At 40.4% G+C, this 12270-nt stretch overlaps 1 protein-coding gene across 1 annotated transcript; it reads right to left on the bottom strand.

Annotated features, from left to right (window-relative positions):
* Positions 1–1413: 1413 nt before the first annotated feature.
* On the bottom strand, positions 1414–10384 carry kcna10a (potassium voltage-gated channel, shaker-related subfamily, member 10a). Its single transcript, XM_088996512.1, has 2 exons — positions 10159–10384; positions 1414–4938 (listed from the first exon to the last, which is right to left on the bottom strand). The coding sequence occupies exon 2, from the start codon at positions 4811–4813 to the stop codon at positions 3107–3109; it is 1707 nt and encodes a 568-aa protein (XP_088852638.1). The 5' UTR covers positions 4814–4938; positions 10159–10384; the 3' UTR covers positions 1414–3106.
* Between the last annotated feature and the right edge of the window lie 1886 nt (positions 10385–12270).

The following is a 12270-nucleotide window of genomic DNA, read 5'->3' as shown; positions in this document are numbered from 1 at the left end:
AGTCTCTTCTGAGGTAAAACTGAAGACTGAGTTCTTTTCCAAGAGTCTCTAGGTCTCACCCCTCTTGACGTCCTCCTCATGTAGCCTAGCCACCTTAGCAATGTCCAAATCCAGTGTCCTGTCGTGTGGTCCCGACTGGCAATGAGTTCCACGCAGCAATCAACTTCTTCACAGAGCACAGCAATCGAGCTTGTCTTTCCCCAAGCTCCACACTCAGAGGCTCTCTGCCTTAAGAGCAGTGACGTGCGGTGAGGTTCATGGCTGGTGAGGCACTGACGTCATCAATGACGTCACCGCTCGTCTCTACTTAAGTATTTGAACGGTAAATTCAGCGATTTTGAAAAAAATCCTAAAACGGTGAAGTTAAATGGACAAGAACTTTAAAGTACAAATCACTAAATACATCTAACTGTTTAATTTATTTTTTCATTTGATACTTCCATGACAGCTTTCCATGATGACAGGTGAAGCACTGCCTCCACTGACTGCACGTCACTGCTTAAGAGCCTTGCCTGCCAATCCCGCCCTGATCAGCTGCAGGTGTGTGGTTTTAATTGCTGCCTTCCACCAGATGGGGCCAAGACTCTCTCTGGGTGGAGCCATCTTAGGGGGATGTATTTGCCCTCCAGTGTCACGGCACTCGAGGCTTGAGGGCAGGGCTCGAGTGACGAAAGGAAAGCGGGGAGGTTGGATCTTAAATATACGGCGAGACAGATACTCGTGAACAAAAAGTCTTTACTGAGGCACGCATGCAAAAATAACAGCAGGGAGAGGTAAGTGAGAGATCGGTGATGGCAGACCTGACGGCATGGAAGTAGTAATGGTGGCTTTCAGAATACTCCGACAAAGACGGTATTGCGCGAACGGTAAATATAGTCAGAAGGCACAATCAAGGGAATGACAAACAGCTGTGGGAACCCAGGTGCGTGATGAAGGGAGGGGCCGTCTCCATGGAGCAGCGGAGGAGGTGACAGGAGGGGCGGGGCGCGCCCCGGGCAGCAACGAGATGTGACATCCAGGACACAGCCTCTCGTGACATCACAATACATGTGTGTATATATATATATATATATATATATATATATATATATATATCAGGCAGAGTTTCAGAGTTCTCATGATCTAATGACTGCAAGTGCCAGGCAGATTTTTAATTTGCACCATTTTATTATAACTATTTTTAGTTAATTTTCACACACACACGCACGCACATGCACACACACACTAAATATATATATATATAGTGTGTGTGTGCATATATATATATATATATATATATATATTTAGTGTGTGTGTGCATGTGCGTGCGTGTGTGTGTGAAAATTAACTAAAAATAGTAGTTATAATAAAATGGTGCAAATTAAAAATCTGCCTGGCACTTGCAGTCATTAGATCATGAGAACTCTGAAACTCTGCCTGATCACAGTTAAAACATATTGATAATGCTGTGTTCAATTCTTAGAAAATGAACAAATATTCTGAAATCCCGGTGATACAGAGAAACAGATTCAAACTCAGTGTCACTACGAACAAATTTCTTTTTCAGTTGCAAGTTGTGAAAGGTCATTTTCAAACCAAGATGAATAAAAGGTCACGTCACTGATGATGTGTGGTTGCATGACTTACAGGTGAGTGCAGGAAGCATGGTTTAAATTGCCATTTGCTGGTGTGAACCGAAATGTGAATTTGTCTCTGTATATATGTGCTCTCTCATTGACTGACGACCAGCCCAAGGCATTGACTTGCTTTCCACAAAAGACAGCTGGCAAAGGCTCCATCAATGGTGACCTTGAACTCGATAAATGGGCCAAAAAATGGCTTGACTATGAAATTATTATTAAGGATTATCAAAATGGTTGCAGAGCATCACCCCGCCCACCTGGCTATAGCCTTAAATCTAAAATGAATTATCGCAGTTCAATCTAGTATTTTGGCACCAAATTGCTAACAGATGGCACCAAACTCATATTTTCGTAATACACACACAGGAAGAAGGTTGCGTTTTTTCAGGGAATAAAATCTCAAAAAATTCAGGGAATATACAAATTTGTGAATGCAAAACTGTGAATCTATGGCGACTGGATTGGAGTCAAACAGCCAATAAATTGATCACCAGGCATCCACACTTTGACATGTCACTTCTCGGTTCCAGCCAACCATGGACCTTGAAAATGATACAAGAATGAAAATGGGTGGGTGGATGGATGAATGAATGAGGTTTCAGAAATACAACAGTATCATGGAAATTACTAATGCATACATACATAGTATAGTAAGTGGTAGTCCCCACTGTGGGACTATTAAAGGTTTTCTGATTCTGAATTGGAACACATTTTTCAATGCAGAAACAAAAGCAATGCTTCAACTGTGATGTATAATACATTGTTCAATTTATTGTTTTTTTAATACTTGTGTACATTGTATTGAAACTAGCTTGTATTAATTGTAATTTTATCTGCGAAGAAATAATTTATACTTTTTTCAACCAGTACAATTAGACAACAGTTCACGCTCAATATAACATTGTCATAAATGTGAAAAAGATTTCATTTACAAAATTCATTTAAAATATGATGAATATCACCACATTGCATAAAGCATTGCGCAGTAATCAGAGGAAAAATGCAACACTGTAATTATTTTGAGAAAAGAGAGATTGTAGCATGAACATGGGTTTCCAGTCAATCTGAAAATGTGATATATTTACAGGCATTAGGTCCACATGGCCAATGTTTGTAACACCCATGAACACAATATAAGCACATAGAAAGACAATTTCAAGTTTAGTACAAGGCGTGCCCGAGTGAATGTAGAAAATGAAACATCTGAACTAAATAAAGTAAAACAAAAATGGACTCCAAACATGAGGACACAAGAAAGCTAGTTCGTGATGGGAAAGCTGCAATGTATGTGAAAGACGCAATTTGCTAAATTGTCAACCAGAAAGTGGAAGGAAGAGACTTCTTTTCGTTTTGAAACATTGGCGACTTGCAAGGCCTTTAGTCCAATCGTTATTTAATTTCTAGTTTCCACTTTTCATGTGAAAATATGTTGACAAATTTAAGGTATTTCGAACCAAATGCACATTCTTAGTGATGTATGTCTGTCAAATGCCATTGGCCTTATTTAGCGACGAGCTGCTCGTTTGTTTAACCCCCATGTCCGCCAATATTGCTTGCTCAACAGCATCTGTCAGTGATAGCTTGTCCTCTGCTTCATTTTCTCGGTGATAGAAGTAGTTGAAATTGGAAACAATGACAGGAACAGGTAGGGCAATGGTCAGTACACCAGCAATGGCGCACAACGTCCCAACTATTTTGCCCCCGAGGGTGATGGGACACATGTCCCCGTAGCCTACGGTAGTCATGGTCACAACCGCCCACCAGAAGCCATCCGGTATGCTGACAAACTGTGTGTTCGGCTCATCTACCTCAGCAAAGTAGATAGCGCTGGAGAAGAGGATAACTCCAATAAATAGGAAGAATATGAGTAAGCCCAGTTCTCGCATACTGGCCTTGAGGGTCTGTCCCAGGATTTGCAGCCCTTTGGAGTGACGTGACAGTTTAAATATACGAAACACCCTAACCAGACGTATAATGCGAAGGATGGCCAAAGACATATTCTGCCCGGAGCTCTCTTCGGGGTTTGTGACTAGTTCGGTAACCACAGTGACAAAATAGGGGATGATGGATATAATATCGATGATGTTCATAAGATTGTGGAAAAATTGTCTTTTGCTCGGGCAGACCAAAAATCTGATGCAAAGCTCAAAGAAGAACCAGGCAATGCAGGCGGTTTCGATCATAAAGAAGGGATCTGAGAAAACGGTGGGCATTATATCATGCGGAGTCACAGTAAGGTTGACGAGCTTTGTGGCCGGTGGCGCAACAATGTCATTGTCATCTCTGAATTCTGGCAGTGTTTCCATGCAGAAAATAATGATGGATATCACAATAACAAGCACGGACACCAGCGCAACACATCGAGCCGCATTGGAGCTCTCTGGGTACTCCAGCAGCAGCCAGAATTGTCTGGAGACATCATTATTCGGCAGCGGTATCTCAACATCACGAAGGAATCCTTCTTCTTCTCGAAACTGCTCCATGGCCTCATTTCCAAGCCCGTAAAACATAATTTCATCAGCAAACACATCCAAAGGAACGTTTGCTGGACGTCTGACCTTGCCCCCAGACTGGTAGTAATACAAAATCCCGTCAAAGCTTGGTCGGTTACGATCAAAGAAGTATTCGTTCCTCATCGGATCAAAGTAGCCCATCCTCTTCTGAGGGTCTCCTAGCAGTGTATCTGGGAACTGGTCTAATGTTTTGAGCTGAGTCTCAAAGTGAAGCCCGGCGATGTTAATAATAACTTTTTGGTCTCCATCGTCCAGCCCCCTTTTATCGACAAAAAGGTCCTCGCAACACTCCTGAGCAAGTTGGCTAAAGATTGCCTCGCTTTCCTTTATGCCTTCACTGTTGAGAAGCACCTTCCAGTTCGAAATTATACTGGATCGGCTACTTCGGCCCTCCCTGGTTGGAGTTAGCATTGGGGTATTGGGTACTTCCATCCTATGTATAAATGGAAGTGGCGTTGAAGATGAGGATTCCCACGTGCACGAGGGAACGGGACTGCTGCGGCATGGTGTGCAGGTGGCAAACTGTGGGGCTCGTAGTCGGTAGTTGCCACTTAGCATGTCGGGATCTGCGGGTATGTCCACAGTAAGAGCTGTGGTCTCATCAGCATAAGCATCCTCATCCTCGAGGCCCACGTCAAGCTCATCTGAGCTCCCAAAGACTACCAGGGCCATGTCCATGGTGCCTCCAGTTCAGCCGAAACAAAAGGATCCAGGTTTAAATTACCTACCCAGCTAGAGGAGTTGCTCAGTCAGTAGATAGGTGGTAAAGGCAGTAGACAGTCATCGTTTTTTCTCTTCCACACCTGCAGAATGTCAGAGAGAAAAAATAGTCAGTTTGACATAGAAATAGTAACATACAGTAAGTATTGGAAACCCCTCATTGAGGCTAAATGTGTTGGATCACTCCAAGTTGTCCCTTGGTGTGATTGTAAGCTCAAATGGTTGTTTGTCATCGTGTGCCCTGCCTTTGTCTGGCAATCGGTTCTGGGTGTACGCCGCCTGCTGCACGATGACAGCCTGTATAGGCTCCAGAACCCCCGTAACCCTTGTGAGGATAAGCAGTTCCGATAACAGATAGATGGGTGGGGAAATCCATTTGAATTATTGGAGAAATCAAGAAATGGAACCAATGAGTTTCGTGATCATCTTCAAATATCTTCATGGCACCTTCAACCAGGGCTCACAAGCTTAGATGGAGTGAGGTCACCCAGTCAGGTTAATTCACAGGCCAACTTTCATTATCCTAAAGTGGAGACCTTTTAAATGTTTCTATACATTTTTTTGTTCAACCAATCTCATGTATTAACATGCCTTACAGACGGCCGCCTTGGATCAACCAATAACTCAATGAATTTAGATTTTCCAATATTCACTGATGTGAATCGTCAAGATTTAGCATCTGCTCACATACAAATTGGTTGTGAAATTGGGTCTGTCCTGAAAGCATACATGTTCAAAGCTTTCTGTTCTTCTGGAGCGTCAGTGACCTTTTGTAGAAGGCAACGGCACAAACGCTATAGTGAAGTGTGTGAAAACTCTGCTAATTATAGTGCATGGAATCGTGATAATTGTTAGGGCAACCGGCTCAATTGCTAGCACGGCTGAGGTGATGGGAACCAAGAGCGAGCATAAAATCGATCTTTTTTTTTGGCCAACTTGATTTATGATTCATAATTTAGATAGTGTAACTGTACCTATTAATACATGGGTCATGCCAAGCAGAGAAGAAATTTTACACCCTCACAACTCATGTCTTCCGTCTCTTATTTTCAACTTTCTTAATGATTCATTCATTACATATCAATATTTTACTTGACCTCAAGATCGATGCAGTCTTGTGATAGATGAGGCTGACTCTGCATCGCTCTGCCCTGCACTGTCTGAACAGTCTTCCATCATTTGAAAGCACGGCCTTTCTTGGCAATTGTAGAGCTTATGGATGATCAAATGTCAGATTCCAGGATGTACAAATCCCAGTGGCATACCATTTTGTCCACACGCTGTAAAACACATTGGCACGTAAGGAAGGTGACTGTGCTTTGTAACAACAGCGTCCCTGAACAACCTCCGCAAGCTCCTAGTCAACAATGTTTAATCGTTGAGTCTGTGTCCCACCAGTAGGTACCAATCATTCCTGTGCAAGGCATTTTTATTTTTGTAATTCGCATTACAAGAAAATAAAATGTCACTGATCAATGACTCAAATGATAATTTCATAAAATTCAATGATGGGGGCCAAGGTTTGTGAATCATAAGAATCGAAAATTATAAACACGGACACAATTGACAAAATAAGTTATTTTTTTTCAACAAACAATAGTACCAAGCAGAGAGGAGTCCAATTTCATTGCAAAGCAACAGCATGACCTTGAACTTATGGCAGGACAGCTTGAAACAGAGGTGTCACATGAGGCCCATGCAAACGAACGCCCGGTGCTCTGTCTATTCTTGCCATTCTAATAATACGCAACATTGAGGGAGAAAGCCACAAGATAATAACATGCGCCACGTGTGATGATAATAATGTTCTTAAGAAATGTGGAGTGCATTTAACATTAAATACTAGGTGTGTAGCATCAATAATATTGTATGGCATGCTGCTTTGAGAAACACATTTCAACCCCTGCGACTTCACCAGATGTGTTTAAATCAAGAACAGATGTTCAGTCAGATCTAGTTTAATTTCAAACCAACTTTTCAATCGCAGCAAAATTAATATGTGAAAATATTTCAACTTGTTACCTATCTCTTTAGTTTAGTTCTAGAATTAAGGAAATGAATGAACAAATGTAGGTATAGCAAATAACAGATGGCCAGCAAGGGAAACCATAACACAAATTTTCTAAATATCCCAAATATGTATCCTCTTGATCGAGATTTTACATGTTAATTTAATTGTAAAAAACACATTTCCTCTGGGAGCTCATTTTAAGGCTGCATTTTACAGGAATATGAACATAGTAAATATTGTTCTTTAACACATGTACATTATATTTAGTACATGACAAGGTAACGTCATCTATAATAATGTCAAAGAACCTCTTTGGTGTGATTGACCTTGCGCGTTGTGCACTCTGTTATGATTTGGTGGCACCATGTCTGTGATTTTGGGAGAACATTCATTGGTAGAGGTGATATTTTTGGACAAGACTTTTGGGATTAATGCAGGCTGGGCAGCACAGTGCCATAAGCCGAGGGATCATTTGTATCAGAACAACCCAGATGCCAGCTCGCTGTCATAGATAGGCAGACGGATACAAAAAGTAGCCCCCCCACACACATACACATACAGTGGCACGCTAAAAACATGATTAATATTTTGAGGCAAGTGCAGTGGATTTGGAAATTAAGCAGTTTGAAGTGTTTTTCACATTGTGTGGTTTGCCTCAATGTGGTTGTTTTGAACAAACAATGCAAATTTCCCCATTGTGGGATGATTGAAGTCTTTCTGATTCTGATACCGGAATCAGTCAAATGCAGGGTTGCCTTGTGGGACAATTTCAATTAACTCCATGAAAATGTCTGCATCGACAGAGACTCAAATCTTTAATCACATTTATATATCTATAAAAAAAGAACAAACTATTTGGTACTGTGGTGTGATGAGAAACATACCACAGTACAGTATTTGTCTTTAAAAAAAACATTTATTTACGTATGAATGGAGTATAAACAATGTAGTATTTGTTGCTTTTATTCAATAGCCACTGTGATGATCTGTGCACTAATCTACACACACACACACACACACACACACACACACACACACACACACACACACACACACACACACACACACACACACACACACACACACACACACACACACACACACACACACACACACACACACACACACACACACACACACACACACACACACACACACACACACACACACATATATCGCAGCAGAGCCCCTAACTGCAGACTCCACTGAGGGGTGGAGCTCTGTGGCGGAGGATGCACCGAACCCCTTAGACCGACTCACTGAACCCAGAGGGTTCGATCGAACCCAGATTAAGAACCACTGATCTAATATCATTTAACTCCCAAGGCATGAATGACACTGACACTCTCTCATATTTACGGTCACATTTACAATTAATACAGAATCTAACCATAACTTCCATTTGTGAAATAAATCTGTTGGCTTTCACTGATTAAACACTGCAACTTTGGGCACATGTGTGGAGCACATGTGTTGATTATGTGCAGGCCCTGCGAGGCATTTATAAGATGCAAGCTGACAGGGGTGTGTCAGCAGGCTCCAGGCCAAGTTCCTGTGCACAGCAGCTGGGTCCAAAATCCGTTTTTGGCCTTTTCATATATGCATGCACATGCACGCACACGCACACGCACACGCGCACGCACACACACTCACGCATGCACACACACACACACACACACACACACACACACACACACACACACACACACACACACACACACACACACACACACACACACACACACACACACACGCACACACACAGAAACAACAGCCTGAGTGAAATGAAATCCCTTCCTAATGAATGAAAAACCTTCGATATTTTTTTTACAGCTACTGATTGTCCTATAATTACTCCTCTGCCTGTATAGCAGTTGAAATAAAGGAGTTTCTGATGATGTTATGATAAACGGTCAGTATTGTTTTTATTACCACAAGTGATGTGAATGTAAATGGTTGTCCCTCTCAATGTGTTCCCTATGAGTGATTGGATAGTTTTCCTTTTGCCTCAATTCAGATTAAGATAAACCCTGTCTCCCGATAAACCTGCACGGGATAAGCAACATACAAAAGGCATGGATGCATAAAAGAATGTGTTACATTCGTAAGTGGAGCAACAGATGATATTAGAATACGGTAATAGTGTATCATGATGTCATTCTATTCAGTCTAAACCTGAGGATGTGACCTTTGTTGTTATATCACTTCATTTCTATCCAGCTTTTACAACAAAGACCTATGACAATAGTTTGATTATTTGTCCTGATTTAGAAAGAGAACATTTGGTGACAAGACTAAAGGCAAAACTTGGTATTCTGACCCACTGAAACAAATCTACAGTGACTTCCACAAACTATTTCACCCACACCTCCACCAATGGAGGTCTCATTTACAGAAATGTTACATTATTTTCCAGAAGTCCACTTTTGATGGCAGACAGGGAAACATTGTCATCTGAACTGACTAATACACTAATCCCAGGTGACCCACAGTCATAGTGAGTAGCCAAACATACATAAACTCCCCCGACCCCACACAAACAAAGATATATATATATATATATATATATATATATATATACAGTAAAGTCTCGTTATATCGATATCGGATATATCGATAGTCCCGGTTATATCGATACTATTTCTATGCACGCACGGAGAAAATTACATGCAAACAGGGTCGGATATATCGATAGTCCCGGTTATATCGATATTTTTTCGGACTCCCTTGAATATCGATATAACGAGACTTTACTGTATATATATATATATATATATATATATATATATATATATATATATATATATATATATATATATATATATATATATTAGAGAGTGCGAAATGATTACATCTTCCCCTTAGGCTGAATGAATAATGCTTTGTGAATTACTGCATATAATACACAAAAGAAGCTACAGTAAGTAAAGGCAGTGACACTTCATTCAAGTGTATTATGCAAAGCATAGTTTGAGGCGCATTATGCTATTAAAACATTACCCCTGTAATAATTTTAAGCTCAATAATAAACCACAAGTGTCAAAAATATTTGAATAACGCCAGATGAAACTTTTCAAAGTACATTTCAAATTAAAATACATTTTTCTCACTCATCACTTTGTAGTTAGTTAATTGGTCGTGTATGAAATTGTGATGTCTCCCATAGTCCCCCCCCCCATCCCCAAGTTAATGTGAAGGGTATTTATTACACATTGCACCCAGTCACACACAATGTATTCAAGTTGTTCCACAAATTGTGTCGGAGGATTCTAAAGTCACAGAAATACCTTACCTCAATTCCCACAAAGATCTTTACAACTCCTCGACTCTGCTAGCGTTGGTCCAGTTTTCCTGACTCTCTGGGCCGAACCGAACGCATGTTGAGTGCACACTGGAACCAGCCCGCACATCCACAGCTTGAATTGTTGCGCCAGCGGCACAACTGCACCCCCCACGGGCAGGTGGAGGTCACACCGGGGCCAGATGTCATAGTGATATAACGATAACATAGTGACGGTTTTATTTATTTGGCCAATTCCCTGCTTGTCTTTGCCCTCGTAAAAAAAACGCACACAACCGTGCACCGGGTTGAGAGAGAGGGAGAGAGAGAGAGAGAGAGAGAGAGAGAGAGAGAGAGAGAGAGAGAGAGAGAGAGAGAGAGAGAGAGAGAGAGAGAGAGAGAGAGAGAGAGAGAGAGAGAGAGAGAGAGAGAGAGAGAGAGAGAGAGAGAGAGAGAGAGAGAGAGAGAGAGAGAGAGAGAGAGAGAGAGAGAGAGAGAGAGAGATTAAAAAAAGGTTGTTTCCTAACATCTGTCATAAGCTTCCTCATGCTCTCTTGGCTGCACTCCACCATAATGACTCACTTATTGTCATATTTAACGAAGATAAAACAATCATTTGTGTTGACCAGAGATCGCCTGGGAGGTAAAATTATCCACAAAAAGTACTAATTTGTAAATTTAATGTAATTTCAAACCACATGAACAAATTGTCTTTACATTTGTTAAAATCTCAATAATTCACTGTGATGTTCCACTACTCGTGGGAAAAACAGTGACTTATTGAAAACAGGGTGAATGGTCTGGTTGAGGCTTATAACCTGTGCTATTACTGGTGAGTGTGACATATCAGTCAAAAGGAAAATATTCTCTTAGATAAACTGCTTTGGAAATGAGACCCAACAATGGCTGCAAAATTTTCTGTTTCAAAAAGTGAAATGATTCCAAAGTATACAAATTAGACAGAATGTAAAGGTGAAGCTACATTGACATTTTGAATTTATACCTGAATATTTCGGAAAAAAATCATTAAAAATTAAATTTTTGTGAAGCATTCACCCAGCACAAGTCACACACTTAGACAGTCAAAATAATCAATCATGATATTTTCATCCACATTATATTTTAAAATAAGGCATCTGGAATGTGCAATGTTCACCTTTATTCCTGATTTTAAAATAATTACAAAAACAAACAACAACAAAATTTCATTATCACCAAAACCTACTATTTTCTAGTGCACACTCAGGAACCCAAGTTATTCATCCATTAAATTCTGATGGATGGATGTGTGAATGGATGGATTAAATCTATAGATTTGATCTTTACACTTCATTTTTAAAATCATTAAAATAACATTGCTATCCCGCAATTAAACCAGAACTGGGTTACACCAGTTTCCGACGTGACTGATTTCATTATGATCTCGTTCTGTACCATAGTATTTCAAAATAAAAGGCTATTGAAATTTGCAATTTGGCATTCACACCTGCATTAAAAATGTTTGGTATCCTGCGCGTTTATGATGTTGTTTCCTTTCTCCAACGGACCTATTTCAAATCATTAGGTCATCAACAAGCTCTACAGGAGTTATGATAACGACCATGATGATTGAAATAAGGTGTATTGTCGGGAAACGCGAATCACGTCGTGGAAGACTCTACTAACGACAAGCTGTCGTTAGTAGAGTTAACAATTGTGCGATGCTGCTCTCTGCTGGCCTTTGTTGGACCTAACCTAGATCATCATCATCATCATTTGGAACACTCTCTCACGGTTCGAGTATAACGCAGGAATGTCCTATACACAATCTCTTGGTCTATACTGTGCATGTCAACACTTAGTGGTGGCAGTACAGTAGTCGTGCTTTGGGTGATTGGCTACTCACTTTTTCAACAGTAAAATTAAATTCTGTCCATGAACATATTTTTTACGCTGATTAAAAAAAACGTCACAACAAAATTTTCAGAACTCGTTTTTTAGATATTTTAATTTATTGTTTTTATTTGACCCAGAAAAGCCGGTGTTGTGCAAATTTTACCATGCTTTCCAATTTATAGCTGTGATATTTCAGAAGATAAAATCCAGTTGTTTCTGAACTGAACCCTGAGTGTAAATGAATGTAGG

Source organism: Hippocampus bargibanti, linkage group LG01 (genome assembly GCF_051943395.1).
Source record: "Hippocampus bargibanti isolate YZ-2025 linkage group LG01, ASM5194339v1, whole genome shotgun sequence".
Lineage (NCBI taxonomy): Eukaryota > Metazoa > Chordata > Actinopteri > Syngnathiformes > Syngnathidae > Hippocampus > Hippocampus bargibanti.
The sequence above is the reverse complement of the archived record's forward strand: the minus strand, read 5'-3'. Positions and strand labels throughout refer to the sequence as shown.